The sequence below is a fragment of the Petromyzon marinus genome, chromosome 1 (assembly GCF_048934315.1).
Source record: "Petromyzon marinus isolate PM22_M1 ecotype Great Lakes invasive population chromosome 1, UKy_Petmar_22M1.pri1.0, whole genome shotgun sequence".
NCBI classification, from domain to species: Eukaryota; Metazoa; Chordata; class Hyperoartia; order Petromyzontiformes; family Petromyzontidae; genus Petromyzon; species Petromyzon marinus.
This window is the reverse complement of record NC_133667.1, coordinates 17543022-17560504: the sequence shown is the minus strand read 5'-3', so window position 1 is coordinate 17560504 and position 17483 is coordinate 17543022. Positions and strand designations below refer to the sequence as shown.

Genomic DNA, 17483 nt, shown 5'->3' with positions numbered 1-17483 from the left:
CAGAAAATTGGAGTGAAGGCGACCGGAGTCACAGGATTCTAATTGCCGCACAAACCAATATTAAAGAAAATAATTTCCTGAAACTTAAGTTGGCTCTGAAAAATTAGGAGGCCGTAAATTGACGAGGGCCACGCCTGTAGGCAGTGCTGCAAGGTGGCCAGCAGATGACAGTACAGCAATGGATTCTTGAATGAATCTGTGGACCGTTGAGATATATCTCTTGTGTACGATGGGTTTTTTTTCTCCCGGGTTTCTCCGGTTTCCTTCCACACGAGGGCAAACTCTCAGTAATGGAACTGGCCAAACAATCCAATGTAAGACCCTCCCGTCGTGATATAGTGTGTGTGTGGTTGTGGTTGGCACAGTAGGGGGTACAGCTGGTGCATCTGCCAGTCATCTCAGCCAACCCATGGCACCTGGGTCTGTCCCGAGACCTGTCGGCGAGCCTTCGACACTTGACGTGGCCTCAAAGTGCACCTGGCCTGGCACAGGTGCCATGGTGACATCACCGTCACTTAGTGGCGAATGGCGGGTATGGGTTGTGGTCGCGTCTCACCGGGGTCCAGTTCCTCCTTTTTGACGTCCCTCCAGGACACTGCGCCACCGTCGACGCCCACATCCACACCCTGTTCCTCCTCTTCGCATCGTGCCAGTGCGTCTGAGGCACACGGGGAGGGGGCCCACAACCATACATCGCGTATCAACCCCCACCGTGCGGCAACTTTAACCACACCTGCATCTACCACCACTAAGCCACAAACCCACAACAAACACCATCGTTACCACACTAAGCACCCATCGCCACAACAGCTTTCACCATTAACCCACAGCGACTAAACCACTGCAATGACCATCACCACAACAAAAACACCACGACAACCGCAACAATGCCTCCACCACCACTACTTCACAAGAACTAATCCAAAACGTAACCACGAATACCACAGCACCAGAACTGCCACAACCACCACCGCCGCTCCCAACCCGTGCCGTGCCCCCCCCGCACCCCGTTTCGCACCCCAGGCAGTGGGGAGTGCGGCGAGTGGCTCGGGATCCCCGTGCAGCGATCCGGGAGGGGGCTCCAGCGACGATGATGACTCCGCTTCTGCAGGAACACAGTCGGGGGGGGGGGGTCACATTAGACAACGAACTTTTTTATTTTTACCAGATAAGGCCCACTGAGCTGTATAGCTCTTTTTCAGAAGTGGTCTGGCTATCACAAATGATAGCTCAACGAAGTGGCTTATTGTCGTCTGGAAATTTACAGCAGAAGCCAAATACTCTTAAACGCACGGTGATGTCGATTCTGAATTGTGGAGGGAAAACCCGGTGGGACCCCGAGAAAAATCCACACGACCACGGGCAGAACATTCAAACTCCGAATATACAGCAGCAGGAGGCGTCAGGGTGGGGATCGCTCCCACGACCTCCTGCATACCAGGCGAGGTAGTTAACACGGTGGGGTAGTGAGCTAACGACGCAGCTGAGTGATATTTTTAAACAGGTCCTATGCGGCCCCTTCCAACCAACCCTCATTGTGCAGCGTGATGAAGTATGGCCAACACAACCGCCATGGGCTACACCTTCATCCAGCAGTGTGTCTAACTTGCTTCGTACCGTACATAGCCAACCGTTTTGATCGGAGGTACGGGATAAGACAATGGGATACAAGTTATCGATAGGACTTTAATTTACCTTGTCAGAACCCATACGCTTACATCATCACTCTTCCATTCACACACACACTCCGACCATCTCACTCGCAACACCACACGCTCAGCTCCCTACCACACACCACACTTCACTGTCTGACCCACTCCTTCATTTGAACATTCTCTCTCACACCCTCTCACGTTCACCAACACTCTTGACACCCTCACACCGCCTAGCCTCATTCTCTCACCCACTCAAAACAAGGTAAAAGATCCCCCGTGTAGCCTGAACAGACTGTTGGGGCAAGTGCTGTTAGCGAGCAGCACCTGTGAAGGCTGCCGGCACTGTGGCACACGAGGGGGTGGGTGGCTACCAGCATCACGCCCGGCCGCCTTTGTCTCCCCCAGTGACGATGTTTACTACACACCGCACCAGGTACATCATTTAAGGCCTAGTCGACCTAGGGTAATCCCAGGACCGGTTCAGATAATCGTCACCGGTGTTGGCCGTGAGCGGGAATTCAACTCTAAGAGTGGCCGGGTTCGTAGCGCAGCGTAGCGCTAACCGCTGCGCCACCGCTCCCCACTACCCACGCGCTGTGGTGTTTGGTGCCCATTGAGGGCGCGGGCGCTCACGGCGGGGGCTGTGCGCGCCCCGGGGCTCCCCGTCGGGGCTGCATCCCCCGTCCGCGTTTCCCGCGTCCCCCCCCGGGCAGGCGAGGGGCTCCAGGGCGCTGAACCTCCTCACCGACGCCTCCAGCTCTCGGCCGAGGCCGCTCAGCGTGGCCACGATGGCGTCGAGCAGCGCGGCCAGGCCGGGCTGCTCGGCGCCCTCGTGCGGCGGCCACTCGGGCCCCCGGGGCCCCTGGCTGCCCCCGGCCGCCTTGACGACGCGGCGCAGGGCGGCGTAGAGGGCGAAGGGCAGGCGCTGGCGCGCCGTGGCCAGCAGCTCCAGGGTGACCTGGGCGTCCTCGGCGCACGCCAGCAGATCCTCGTAGTCCCCGATCCCCAGCTCCCGCTCCATGGCCTGGGCGAACGGCAGCTTCATGCCCTGGGCCGAGAGCCACGCGGGGAAGTCCGCCCGCGGGTCCGGCCCAGCCGCCAACGAAGCCATCGGAGTGGCCGTGGCCACCGCCGCCGCTGCCATCGCTGCTGCTCGATCCAAGGGGTCCCCTATCGGCCTGGGACCCCTGACACGGGACCCCGCTACCCCAGGTTCCCCTCCAAGCGTGCGGTTCTCACTGGGGGCGCCGCTCCTTCCTGCGCCTTCCCTCTGCTCCCCTCTTGCCCCCGATACCCAAGACCCCCTCGGTTACACTCCCCGCGAATTCACTGCTGCCCCACGCTACTCAGGGCTCCTCCTATCCCGCCTCTACCACCAGCACCACTCTTTATACCTCTCTCTCTGATCCCGTCTCTACTCGCCCCCCCCCCAGCACCCCCTCCCTTCCGCTCCCTCTTGCTCCCCCCTCTCTGCTTCCCCTCTGCTACCCCTCGCCCACCCCCTCTGCTCCCCCCCTCTCTGCCCCCCTCCCCCCTCTCTGCCCCCCCTCTCTGCTCCCCCTCCTCTCTGCTCCCCCCCTCTCTGCTCCCCCCCTCTCTGCTCCCCCCCTCCTCTCTGCTCCACCCCCCTCTCTGCTCCCCCCCCCCTCTCTGCTCCCCCCCTCCTCTCTGCTCCCCCCCCTCTCTGCTCCCCTCCTCTCTGCTCCCCCCCTCTCTGCTCCCCCCCTCCTCTCTGCTCCCCTCCTCTCTGCTCCACCCCCCTCTCTGCTCCCCCCCTCTCTGCTCCCCCCCTCCTCTCTGCTCCCCCCCCTCTCTGTTCCCCCCTCCTCTCTTCTCCCCCCCTCTCTGCTCCCCCCCTCTCTGCTCCCCCCCCCCTCTCTGCTCCCCGCCCCTCTCTGCTCCCCCCCCTCTCTGCTCCTCCCCCTCTCTGCTCCCCCCCCCTCTCTGCTCCCCCCCTCTCTGCTCCCCCCCTCCTCTCTGCTCCCCCCCACTCTCTGCTCCCCCCCCTCTCTGCTCCCCCCCACTCTCTGCTCCCCCCCCTCTCTGCTCCCCCCCCTCTCTGCTCCCCCCCCTCTCTGCTCCCCCCCTCTGCTCCCCCCCTCTCTGCTCCCCCTCACCGCCCCTCTCTGCTCCCCCTCGCCCCCCCCCTCGCCCTCTGTTCCCCCCCCTCCGCTCGCCCCCCCTCCGCTCGCCCCCCCCTCCGCTCGCCCCCCCCCCTCCGCTCGCCCCCCCCCTCCGCTCGCCCCCCCCCCTCCGCTCGCCCCCCCCCCCTCCGCTCGCCCCCCCCCTTTCCGCTTCGACCCCGGTGGCTCCGGCCGCTCCTGGTACACGCGCCGCTACAGCAAGACGCCCGCTCATTTGCCGCGGCTCTCGACCAATGAGCGTGCCGCTTGCTTAGAGGCAGCCGCCAATTGGCGACCGGGGTCCTCCGGGCGTCTCCACGGCAACGAGTGGCGTGGAGCCTGCAGGCCCAGGCCCTCCGGGGGCGTTACACGAGCGACGCGGAATGAGATTTATTAATACCGGAGGAATCCGATGAGCTATAAAGCTCTTTTTTTCTCTCACGTCACGACAACAAACGAAACAAAAAAAAACGACGATAGGAGTGCAAAATGTTGGAAAGGTTATTAAACCGGTTTAGATCTCCAACCGGTTAGTGCTGCACTCGTAACGAAATTTGACGTTTTGTTTACGTGACAATTTTGACAAACCCCGAATTGGTTGAACACGCAGTAGGATTTCACGACCAATATTATCCATCAGAGGTTTTCGGGTTAGGTCGCGTAAAGATAAATGTCGTTAAACCCGCCACCACCCGACACAGCCAAATGTAAATGTTGCGGGTTTACTCAAACACATCGGGCGTGCTGTACTAGTAACGAATTTGCACGTTTTGTTTATGTGATAAACCCTTTACGAATTGGCTGTGGCGGGTTTAACCACATTTATATTTACGCGATCTAGCCCCCCCCAAAAAAACCTGTATTATGAACCACAGAGGAACTGGCAACAACCCCACTCAATCTTGATTTGAAGCTTTCGTGACCGCAGGAATCCATACTCTTTGGTTCTTTCGGTAAAGTCACGTGGGTATAAAATAACATAATTCACGACGTTTCGGGCGCAACACAAGCGTGTTGCCGCGATCCCGGTGGCAGCTGAGTCAATGACCCCCTCCAGCCTCTTTTTCTCACTCCGAGTGGTCGGCTCGTTCACTCGGGCTCACACCAAGACCACGAAAATACTTTTACAAGAACACGTTTTTATTTGGCGAACGTTTTTAAAACCTCGAAAAGCACTGAATTTCATTTTAAACAAACACCACCTTTCGCTCATTTGTCCCGCTAGGTAGGGCCCATTTCCAAGTCCTCTCTTTCCGCAGTCTTTGATCGATCGCCATCTCCACAGTAACACTGCATGTTCTTGCTGAAAACTTATCTCTGTCTTCTAAGATCTTTCTCCTTCCCACAATTTTCATGATCTGAACTTTCATTCAAATGTCTTCCGACTTTCTTCCCATTTCTTTAGTGTTCGGCTCTCGAGTCATCCATGAACAATGGCCTCATCACCACCTTATCCACCATTCTCTTAAGATTAATTTGGATTTTCTTGTGTCACACCACTTCATCCATGCCTCGTTTATTCTGCTGATGATCTCTTCATCGATCTATCCAACCAGTTGCACTTGCCGGTTTCAGTTCTCCGTTTTCGCCTTGCTGATACGCACCTCCGATTTGCACGGTCTGCTATGTACGGTGCAAAAAAAGTTCAACATACATACGTAAACAATGCCACTCCAGAGTGTACCGCCATGCTTCCATGTCGTTTCAGCTCTTCACTATAAACGTACCCCAAGGGGACATCCTATTATCTTTCCTTCGAGAATGTATTTAGGAACAGCACGAAAAGGAATGGGCTCAAAACCAACCCTTGCTTAACTCTAGCCGTGAATTATTCCCTCGTCGTCATCATGTTTTGCACAAACTTCAAGTATAGTTTCGGTCATAGTCGCTGCCTCACGCACCATCATCTTACTTCTCTCGATACTCAATGAACACAAGGTGGAGATTTTGTTCCATTTCTACCTGTACTGCTCTACCAGAAGCCACACCTTAAAGATGGCATCTTTTGCTTACCTGCCCAGCATGAAGCCAAAGTGTCGCCAATTTAATCTTCACGTCTCGGTCTACGATCGATCGTCCTCTTACATAGCTTCAAAGTGTGGCTCGTAAGCTTTATGCCTCTATAATTAAAAACATTATTGTGCATCTCAATTATTCTTGAATATGGGTAACCATTCATAAGAGGTTTTTGGGTTAGATCACGTAAACATGTAAATGTGTTGTTAAAATCCGCCACCACCCCGACTAGTAAGGGTTGTCACGCAAACAGAACATGCCAAATCGCCACTAGTACAGCACACCGTTGTGTTGGAGAGCCAAGCCACAACATTTACAAACTGAGTACGTTTCGCCAGTAATTACAACTAGCTTCATCAGGCAACAGCCAGATTTGTGAAATCTAACTGTTTCGTTCCTTATATAGAGGCGCAGATGTGTTGACCACCCTTCTGCGCTCTTGCACAATGATGGGGGGGGGGGGCAGGATTACTGAGGCAACCGTACATTATGCATGTGCATTATGCCTCCGCCCATCCAGGCTTCCTGCATTCTGAACTTGTTACAAGAGTTGGGTTAGGCAGTGCATGCCTTCGATCCCCAGTGCCTTCCTGTTGGTAATCTCTATATTAAACTCTTCCTCCTACTAAGGGCATCACCCACTTTCTCCCCTATCGGTTCTACTCACACCATTGGTTTACTGACTTTTTGCTCCAACTTTCTATAGGGTTCTCTTCATTCATGAGTTTCTCAAAGTGACTTTTTCAACAGTCCCTTATTAATATTTTTCTTAATTTGTCAACATTTTAACTCCTTTGTCCTTAAAGAACCACACTTCAGCAGTGTCTATGACGTGCCTATCCAGAAACTTTCCCAATCAGTATACATCCTTCTCATCTTACTTTGAACTCCAGTCGGTTAAACAAATTTTCAAAGGCTTTGGTCTCAGCTTCCGAACCCAAACACTACCGCTTACAAAAATATCTCCGGGCACTTGCTGTGGGCAAAAACGAACCAGAACGTCCGCTTTTGTGGGGATTAAACTCTGTCCATCATCAGGGTCGCCATCATCATGAGCCCCAGGCACCATCGGCGCGGTGCCCCTCCCAACAAGTGCCATCTTCGCTCGTCCATGATCTCACGTTCACCATCAAATGCCAACTCCAGCCGTCTGTGACGAGGTATCCACATGACGCGGAGCGTCCGAATAAATTACACCAACTGGGCCTGGAGATCATTCGATGAGGCAGGTGGTAAGGGCCAGAAGAACAGGAAGCCTTAAGAGTCCTCGGACGTTTATGGTGACCGGAAAATGACAGCAGTGGGCAGGGCCCCGTCACGTGAGCTCAGCCATGAGTTCTGCGATCCCAATGTGCTGTTGATGCTGTTCATGCTGCTGCTGTTCGTGCTTGATGAGGTGGTGCCAGCGCAGGTGCGTGCGAATGTGGCGTGTGAGGTTGGACGACTGCGAAAAGCGCTTGCCGCACTCCTCACACCGGTACGGCTGCTCGCCCGTGTGCGTGCGCCGGTGCCGGCTGAGGTTGCTGGACTGCGTGAAGCGCCGTCCACACTGGTCGCACGAGTATGCGCCCTGGCCGCGGCCGGTGCCGCTCCCCTCCCCGTCGGGCTCACCGGCTCTGTCAGCCTCACCGGCTCTGTCAGCCTCACCGGCTCTGTCAGCCTCACCAGGAACGCCGGAAGCAGCCGCCGCTCTGCCCGGCCACCCCACGCTCTGATGCCTGCGCCGCTGCTGGTGTTGCTTCTTGGGAAGGTGGCGCTGGTAGTGGCGGCGAAGTGGGGCCCCGAGGAGCATTTCGCGCCGGCTCGGGAGCAACACTGGCAGCTGCTGGTGCTGGAGAGGAGGGCCCAGCATGGGTGCTGGTGTCGGGGCCCTCAATACAGCCTCCCTGGTACCTGGGTAGCTGTCGTTACCTGCGGTATAACCGCAACACCATCACTGATACCATCACAAACACCAACACTACTACCACCACCATAACCGCACATACAACGGTCACCTAAAACAACATCACTTTTACCATCACCAATAACACCAATTAGATCCCCACCATTGCCACCAGCACGATCATCACAACATCACCAACGCCACCATCAGTCATCACGACCAACATCACTACCACTACTATTTACATTCTACCAACACCATTATCACCACTATCATCGCCACCTACAACCTCATCAATACCATCAATACTATCAACACCACAACCACTGTGTACGTGTTGTATGTGCGTGTTGTTCGTGCGTCACTTAGTGGCGAATGGCAGTTATCGTCTGTGGGTGTTTTATGTGTGTGTGTACGTGTGGTGTACGCATTGTGCAAGTGTGTACATGTGGTGTGTTTGTGCGCGTGCGTTTCCTCGCATACCGACACACACGTGCTGCGACTCCACAATCTCCAACTTCACTTCCGGCCAAATGTCTGCGATGTCCTCGTCCCTCGGGCCCTCCAACTCTGAACACACAGAGATCCCCCAGCACGCTATGGCCTACACTTGCGAATGACGAAATCACGCCGTCTGCAACGTCCACAGCGGCCGTCACGTTTCTGCTAACCTCCCGCACACGTCACCAAAGTTACTGGCAATCGAAGCATGTGGGGTGGGCCCCGTGATGTCTCCCGGAGATTCAGCAGGGACCCACCTTCCCACATCTTCTCCGTCTTGATGTCCATGTTGGCCCACATCGGCCGCACGTCCCTGCCCGGGCCGTGTGGCCCCCACTCGGGGCCCTGGTCCCTCAGGTCCTGCATGGAGATGTGCTCTGCCTCATGTTCCACCACCTCGTCCTCCAGGACCCCGGCCTCCAGCTGCCCCTCCTCATCTCCTGGGTCACATGTGGCTAACGAGCCAATCACAACACACAACATTTACTCACTGCTTTCAGGCCAAGATGTGAAATCATGCATCGATAAAAATAGATTCTTATGATTCAGATTTAGAAATGTATTTATGCGTGTGAGAATCGATTATTTACAATCATGAAAAGTTTATGTAAATTACAACTAATGCTCAATTAGGCTAATTAAGTGAATTTGACTATACAAACAAGACAAGATAAAAAAATGATTCTTGAATCAAATGACGAAGACCTCTAATCATGACAATTTATCAAATCGCTGTTAAAGGAATTTACCACACGCCAAGAGTGCTTCACACCTGTTCCATCACGACCACACGCTTGTGGCTGCGGTGACACTAACGTCCACCCCACGTCCACCTCGCATCCTGAGGCCTCACCGAGGGGCGGGGAGCCATCGTCCACCACGTCGTTGAGCGTCCACATCCGCGGCAGACGGCGCTCGTTCACAGCCACGGGGCTCGGTTCATCCCTGCATGGCGACGCCTGCCCCAGCAACTCCTTGCTTATCACTTCTGCAGGATCTGCACACCACACGGACACACAAAGATCCCCCGTGTATCCAACACAGGCTGCTGGGGCAAGTGCCGTTAGTGAACACCAATGAAGGCTGCCACGGCTCACGACACGAGGGGGTGGTTAGGCAAGCAACACGCCCAGGCACCTTTGTATAGCCAGCGCTGGTGTTTATGGACGTCACCAGGTACTCATTTTGAATGCTGAGTTGAGTACAGGAGGCCCAGAACTGGTTCAGAAAGTTGCCACTGATGTTGGCCCTGGGTAGAAATAGACTGCAGGCAGGTTGCCAGTTTCGTAGCACAGTGTGTTAACCACTTTACGACTGCTCCCCACAAATAGATATATTTACACACACAAACAAGGGTGCGGACACACAGACAACAGGTACACCTTTTTCTATCTACGTGACTTTACCGAAAGAACCAAGCATATAAGGTACACATGTACTACATCTGTAAAAAATCAGTACCAGAACTGTAATCATGATGATGACAGCAAGAGACACAAGTGTTGGTGGTAGTGTTGTTTACTATGGTGATACTTCTGGTGCCGGGATGGATGGTTGATTATTTTAGTCAGGGCGACACAGGCATGACCCCACCTGGTGCGTTGTCAGCGCCTGTGATGACAGGGCTCGGGAAGGGGCTGGCATCGTGCACGGGATCACGGACACCACTGAACGCCGGGTCCAGCGACCCGAACTTGTGCGCCGACTGCAGCAGCTCCTGCCCCAGCGTCTGCAGCATGGCCACAATCATGTCGAGGAGGTCTCGCAGGGCCAGGGGGTTCTCACATCCCGTTCCCTCCCGGGCCCTCCAGCTCCCCGCGGGGCCCTCGGCCGCTCCGGCCGCCGCTGCCGCCTTGACGACTCGGCGCAGGGCGGCGTAGAGGGCGAAGGGCAGGCGCTGGCGCGCCGTGGCCAGCAGCTCCAGGGTGACCTGGGCGTCCTCGGCGCACGCCAGCAGATCCTCGTAGTCCCCGATCCCCAGCTCCCGCTCCATGGCCTGGGCGAACGGCAGCTTCATGCCCTGGGCCGAGAGCCACGCGGGGAAGTCCGCCCGCGGGTCCGGTCCTGGCAACGCCGCGCTGCTGCCGCTCAGCATCGCCACCGCCATCGTCAGTCGAAGTCTGCGCGACAGAGAAGCCCGGTGCCGGTTACAGACTCCACCCTCGTCCACGATGAGAAGTCCCAACAGGCGGCATCAGCTTCAGGAGACGACACGGAACTTGATCTCTGCTGACCGTTTGCAAAATGTGTTACTTGCCGTGTTGGTGAACTGCACCTCCCATGCAGTGCAGCTCACACAACTCCAGCCACAATTAACCGTGAAAACAAGTCAGAGTAATGTCCTGCGCAGACGAGCATTGAAGCCGTGCTCATCACCTCTTTTAGAGTCCTAAGTCATCGATGAAAATTGCACATTCCTATGGCGCGGGCGAGTCTCTCCAGAGTACCTGTGTCGACTTCGCCACGAAGTTGACGATCAAGTTTGCGACCCCGGGGGGTGATGATGGGGTTGAGTCAACAACACCGCCCCAACTGCAACCGAACCCAATAAACCCACTTGCACTGCACGATGAAGAAGCATGGCTGTCGCGGGAGCGCGAAGGGCAGGGGTAGAGAGAGATACACGAGGGCAGGTCAGAGGGCAAGGGGCAGAGGGCAAGGGGCAGAGGAAAGAAGGGCAGGGTGGTGGAGTAGAAATGAGAGAGGGAGGGGGGGGGGTATGCAGTGGCGTCACTAGGGTTGGTGTCACCCAGTGCGGTAACTCATGGTTTCATTTAAATTGCTTAAATGTAATATATGTTAACACTGTTTTCGTAAAATCTTTGTACACTGAGTTACATTATTAGTTACAACATTATTAGTAACTGAGCCGGAAGCCTTTTTTTAAAAATTCTCCTCTTTGCTTTAATTACGACTTAAGTCTCAAAAAAGTTATTGATATAGGTTCACAATTACTAATTACCACAATATTGTAGCTAACCAGAAAATTTGACAAAATCGGCGACCATAAAAACACACGAGCAACGAAAACAGCGGCGCGTGCAGACGAAACCACGTGACTCGAAGCGTCACTGTGATTGGGTAACCATGACAGCTCTGACCGGAGCGCATTAGAAAGGTTTAAAAAAAAAACGTAAATTAGCCTTCTAGGTATATTGATAGAGTACATGTAAGCTGGGCTTACGAAAAAAAATGTTGTTATAACTACTGGGATCTTATTAAAAATATAAATTTCTGCTAAAACACTGCGCAAAAATGTTACAGACGGTCGTGTTATGTGTCACCCCCTGACGGTGCCACCCGGTGTAGCCCGCCACTGGGGGGTAAGAACTGCGAGAGAAACCGGCACACGACAGATAACACGTGGGGGGGGGGGCAGCGCCGGGGGGGGGCAGCGCCGGGGGGGGCAGCGCCGAGTGGGGGCAGCGCCGAGTGGGAGGAGGAGGAGGAGGGAAGTGGGGGTTAGGACGGAGGGGGAGGAGGAGGACGTGGGTAAGGCGGGGTAGAGAAAGGGGAAATATCGGTCAGGGCCTCTCGTAACCGGGCCCTCTAGGCCCAGCGTCAGGCACGGCCTCGGGATCCACAGGAACCGCACCGCCGACCCCCAAGCACCCCTTCCCCCCCCCCCGAGGAGCTGAGAAAGGGGATCACCTTGAGAACCCGGCTACGGAGCACAAGGAAGGGATGTTGGGGGGGGGGAGGGTGGAGGGGGTAGAGGAGGGGGGCCGGGGGGGTCCTCACGAGTCCTCACCTCGAGCGCAAGCGCCCCCGCCCTGAGTGCCGCAAATTCGATTCCGATTCCTCTGGCGATCGATAAGTACGGATCGATTTTTGCGCCTACGGTCACACGGTGGGGAATCGACGTCGCCCACGTAAATCGACGCTCAGAGGAGTCGGCCGGAGTGGGCGAATCGCTACGGGTGGCGCGTCGCGATTCCGCGCTTACCCCCCCTCCCCAGCCCACGTGCGGTGATGATTGGTAATCAACCCTCATTTGCATATATGCAAATATATGCAAATGAACATATATGATAATTAGCGGCTGACTGAAGGGCGAGGAAGCGGAGGAAGCCGGGGGGTTTTTCTCACCCCCCTCCCATTTTCCGAGTCCTAAAGTCCTTAAACAGGAAAAACAACCTATACAAAATAAGAATGTTACCCTTTCTGGCAAATAAAAACAGGTACTCTCTGTTTCTTTCGGCAAAGTCACGTAGATAGAAAAAAAAAGGTCTACCAAGGTGCTCTGCAAACCCCTCGGGATACCATCAGAGATTTGTTCATGAAGCCATCCAGAAATACAAACACAGACAAAACTTTCAACGAGAACATGGATTCAGATTGAGCAATCATTGTAAGGACGTGATAAAACCAGGTCAAGTTTTAACTGCTGTGATTTTCACTCACCCACCCGTGTCGTTTTTGTTTTCGGATACTAATTCAAGCTCATTGACATGCTAATTTCTCCAGCCCCACTCGTCCCTGCACGCCACGACTCTACAAAACTCCCCCCACTCTGTGCCGATATAAAGCCACAACAGCAGATAATTTTCTCGCCCGATGACGGACGCTCGTGTTGCGACCGAAACGTCGTGTTCATTTTATTATTTTTTTCTACCTACGTGACTTTACCGAAATAACCAGAGTATGGATTCCTGCAGTCACGAAAGCTTCAAAACAAGAATAAAAACAGGTGTTAAGATGATCAAACACCAAATAGACACCTGTTACAAGTTGCACCAAAAAAAACGAAAACTTTAATTGAATACCGAGTCTGTGACCACACACCTGTATTCTTGTATAGGGAAATTAAGTTTTCAGGTCTATACGGCGTACAGCAGTTTTTTGTTGTATATTTATTTGTGTTTCTCCCTTGTGATGGGACTTTGTACGATGAACGTTGAGATTTCTAATGGCACGGTGTGACTATTAAGGTCTGAATTGGTCTGTAATAAGGTCAGCGCTGATCAGGGGGTTGACAAGTTGACAGGTTTGTGACCAGATGCGCAAGAGATTGGCTGCTGCTGATACTCACGGTCTCCCTGCTAGCGCTGTTCAGGCCCATGGGGTTGGTGGTGGTCATATTGATTGGTGGTCCTCCCTGAACGACGGAAATTCCACATTCTCATGTAAAAACACGCGGACGAGAGACCATGCGGATTGCAGAACGTGTGGTTAGACAGCATGCGGCTATTTTAAAAAGTTAGCGGCTTCTCGTTCAAATGGGCACTGACGCAGTTCCAAATTCCTGATCGCAGCCCTGAGCAAGTGGTGTCAATTCGACATTACCATGGCGGACGCGAGTCTAATCATAGGACAACCACTGTTGCAGTGGCGGGAGGTGCCTCAGTGGCTCACGGTGGCGAGCTAAGCGAGATAGGCGACACGGTGGCGGCTAGATGTTAACTACTTCGCCTGGTATGCAGGTCGTGAGTTCGATCCAAACCCTGACGCCAGGTTTGCGTCTCTCTCCCCATGGTCGCGTGATTTTTCTCCGGGTCCTCTGGTTATTCCCTCCACATTTAGAAGCATGCGTTTCGAGTATTTGGCTGCTGTAAATTTCCACGTGATGAGAAGCCACTTCGTTGAGCTTTCATGTGGCTAGGCCACGTCTGAAAAAATGCTATTAGAGCTCTGTGGCCCTTAGCTGGTAAAATAAAATAAAAAGTATAAATAGTATAGTGGAATCGTTTCTCTTTGAATCCCTCACCTCAGTTTATTGTAAAAACAAAATCCAATCGCGATTTCAACTCCGCTATCGTAAATGAATGCCCCACGCTTCATTTCTTCCAGAAGCATATTCCTCGAATCCAACCTCCCAAATCACAAGTCGCTCCGTCGGCTTTCAACTTGAAAAGCAACACACCTCTGTATGATGAACTTCTTTTGCATCATACGTAATCAACCGTTTTAATTAGAGGTGTGGGAAAGCATGACTGTCCATCGCAGGATTCAACGTATATCCTTGTTTATGTATTAGTATTATAACCACCGTATAACTGTTGAATGTTTCTGTTACTTAGTTTTTATTTGCACGGTGTTCAACCTGGTGATCTGCCCGAGCCGATTTGTGCTGCAAAGAATTTAATATTTACAGTAACGTCGATTACAGATTGTGATATGTTCAGATTCCCCATTATGCGATGCAGTTGCCTTGTTCCGATTTTTATTCAGTTTTGGTTTTGTCATTTTGGTGACCCGGGTCAACGCTTGCAAATGAGACTCTGTCCTGGTCTCTTCGAGTTCTCACACCCTGGGTTAAACAAATTAAACTTGAAACTCCTTCCCTCGGTAGGTCCTGTGCCTACTTAAGCGATGGTGAAAGTGCAGACATCCTAGGCTGTCCGTTACCATCGCCGCAATGCCTTACTCGTTGACTAGACGTCGGCTGTGCTACCCCAATTCTTGTCGCGTGTGAAATCAAATTAAATGAACTGCAATAACGAAACATCAAAATCAACCGTGTTAAAATTTAGACAAATATACTCCCCATGACTAACACGGTACAATAACAGCGGTGGAGAAGCGAGTTTACCAAATGGCCTGGTAAATCAGTAACTGTTACCTTTACGTGCTATGAAAAGGGCCAATACCTGAAACGTCACCTACTATATTTTTCCTTTCGAGACCACAGCGTTATTGACGAACGTGTTGGGGTTTTTTTTTACGGCAACTGTGAGGAGTTCGCAGTCTTGCCGCACCGTCTCTCAGGTTTCCGTCAAACGGAGACCCCGGGCCCGGACATCAACAAACTCGACCTCTGCGACCCAAACCACCATAACCACGACCACCGTGACCCTGACCCCAGCCACAAACGGGGGTCATTTCCCAGTGTGGATGTCCGAGTTGTGCTGAGTGTTGAGCATTTTTGTCCCTCAACTCCTGAAGATGCCCGCCAAACAAGTTCTCCACATGTGGCCCAAAAACAGAAAACCCCACTTGGATTACATGCGGCTGTGAACACATACACGAGTTCAAGAGGGTCAGCTCCGTTTCATTACAGGGGCCGGACACAACACCTCACACACACACCAGGCTGGGATCAATGCTCATATGCACACTTGGTGGTCCATGCAAGGCTTCAAAAGGGCCAGGCCGAGCAGTGCTCATCAGAACGAGTCTGGCAGGACGTGGTGCGTTTTGCGGTGGCGGTTGAGGCCAGACGTCTGTGAGAATCTCTTGCCACACACCAGGCACGTGTACGGTTGCTCGCCCGTGTGCAAGCGCCGGTGTGAGGACAGCGTGCCGGGCTGGTTGAAGCGCTTATCACACAGGCCGCACGCATAGGGCCGCTCCCCCGTGTGCACGCGCACGTGGCGCACCAGGTCCGATTTTTTGCGGAACGCCTTCCCGCAGTGCCAGCACTGCCACCGCTCCGACTTCTCGGGGCTAGCGCCGATCGGGACGCCATGTTCTGCCAATCGGCGTCCCGCGGGAAAATCCGCTGGCAGCACCAGAGTCGAGGACAGGGCGCCATCCGGGGGAGGTGCGTAAAAAGCGGCTCCTCGCAGGATCTCTTGCTCGAGCTTCTCATCGCCGGCGTGCGACCCCGACCGCCCCCAGCCCAGCCCGTAGTCCACCTCCTCGCCATCGACGCGCTCCATCTTCACCACAACGCCGCCCCATGCGGTGGGACTGCCGATCCCTGGCTCCAGCTGCGTGTTGCCATCCTGGGGCCCCAGCTCCTCCGCCGGGGGGTCGCTGGGGTCAGCGTCCTGTCGCTCCGATCGCTCTGTGGGAGGAGGGGACGAGGGGACGGGGGGCAGGGAGCAAATATCGTCAAAAGCACCAAACCCTTTATAAACCTGAGACCGACCTGGGCCACAGATGCTATAGGTTTATGACCACTAGGAAGTGAGCTGGTTTCTGAACCAGGCTGGTGGGCTCAGCCTGGATTCCCACTGCAGTCTTACAGCACAAAATCATCACAAAGCAAGATGCTAAGCATGCCTGTTGCTCCCTTTTCATATTGAGCCACATGCTTTCTCCCAGGTCAATGCCAGTGGCCATGGAAATGAAGCATGAGATGACCAACTCCAGTTTGATCGCTGAGCCAGCCCGGGTTCCAGTGTCATGTTGATGCCACTGCTAATACTACTGGCGCTGCTTCTCCCGATGTTGCCCGGCCACAGACGGAGTGCGCGTGGTGCAGGGGAGCCCGCGCACCCTCAGGGCTGATCCCAGCGCTGTCCCCAGGTCCCAGCGCCTGGTCGAGTCGGCTGAACCTGAGCGCAGACTGCAGCAGCTCCTGGCCCAGCGTCTGCAGCGTGGCCACGATGGCGTCGAGCAGCGCGGCCAGGCCGGGCTGCTCGGCGCCCTCGTGCGGCGGCCACCCAGCCCCTTGGCTCCCCGCGGCACCCACGTCCGCCCCGGCCGCCTTGACGACGCGGCGCAGGGCGGCGTAGAGGGCGAAGGGCAGGCGCTGGCGCGCCGTGGCCAGCAGCTCCAGGGTGACCTGGGCGTCCTCGGCGCACGCCAGCAGATCCTCGTAGTCCCCGATCCCCAGCTCCCGCTCCATGGCCTGGGCGAACGGCAGCTTCATGCCCTGGGCCGAGAGCCACGCGGGGAAGTCCGCCCGCGGGTCCGGCCCCGCCGCCACCGGGATGGCCAAGGTCACCGGGATGGCCAAGGTCACCGCCATCGTCAACTGACGTCTGCGGGGACAGAGACGCTCGCTGCCTGGCACATAATTCACTTCCTGCTTCACGATGAGGAGGAAGAGCAGGAGGCAACAGCCTCAAGGGCAACAAGAAGCTGTGAGAAGCATGAGGAGCATGTCAGGAGGGTCAGGAAGTGTCAGGGTCATGAGAGGGGGCAGCGGGGTCAGGAGAGGGGGGACCAGGGAAAGGCGAGGGGGGACTGGGTTGAAGGGAGGGGATAGCGGGGTTAGGAGGGGGCAGTGGGATCAGGGGAGAAGGGAGCAGGGTTAGGGGGAGCAGGGTCAGGCAGGGGGAAAGCAGAGTGCGGGGTCAGGGCAGGGGGGAGCAGGGTAAGGGCAGGGGGTCAGGGTAGGGGGGAACAGAGTACGGGGAGCGGGGTCAGGGTAGGGGTGCAGGGTCAGGGTAGGGGGGAGCGGGGTCAGGGCAGGGGTTAGCGGGGTCAGGGCACAGCCGGGAGCGGGGTCAGGGTAGGGGGAGCAGGGTTAGGGTAGTGGGGAGCGGGGTCAGGGCAGGGGGGAGCGGGGTCAGGGTAGGGGGGAGCGGGGTCAGGGTAGTGGGGAGCGGGGTCAGGGTAGTGGGGAGCGGGGTCAGGGTAGGGGGGAGCGGGGTCAGGGTAGTGGGGAGCGGGGTCAGGGTAGGGGGGAGC

General features: G+C 55.2%; 1 protein-coding gene across 1 annotated transcript in view; it reads right to left on the bottom strand.

Annotated features, from left to right (window-relative positions):
• The window catches only part of LOC116945425 (uncharacterized), a 31556-nt gene that overhangs the window by 2513 nt on the left and 11560 nt on the right, over positions 1–17483 (bottom strand). The window contains exons 9-17 of the mRNA XM_076066127.1: positions 16344–16913; positions 15290–15909; positions 13213–13278; positions 11932–12017; positions 9774–10300; positions 8953–9177; positions 8438–8635; positions 8163–8249; positions 7218–7705 (exon numbers count right to left, since the gene is read on the bottom strand). Of these exons, the coding sequence (XP_075922242.1) occupies positions 7218–7705; positions 8163–8249; positions 8438–8635; positions 8953–9177; positions 9774–10300; positions 11932–12017; positions 13213–13278; positions 15290–15909; positions 16344–16913 (2867 nt within the window). The remainder of the gene's footprint in view (positions 1–7217; positions 7706–8162; positions 8250–8437; positions 8636–8952; positions 9178–9773; positions 10301–11931; positions 12018–13212; positions 13279–15289; positions 15910–16343; positions 16914–17483) is intronic.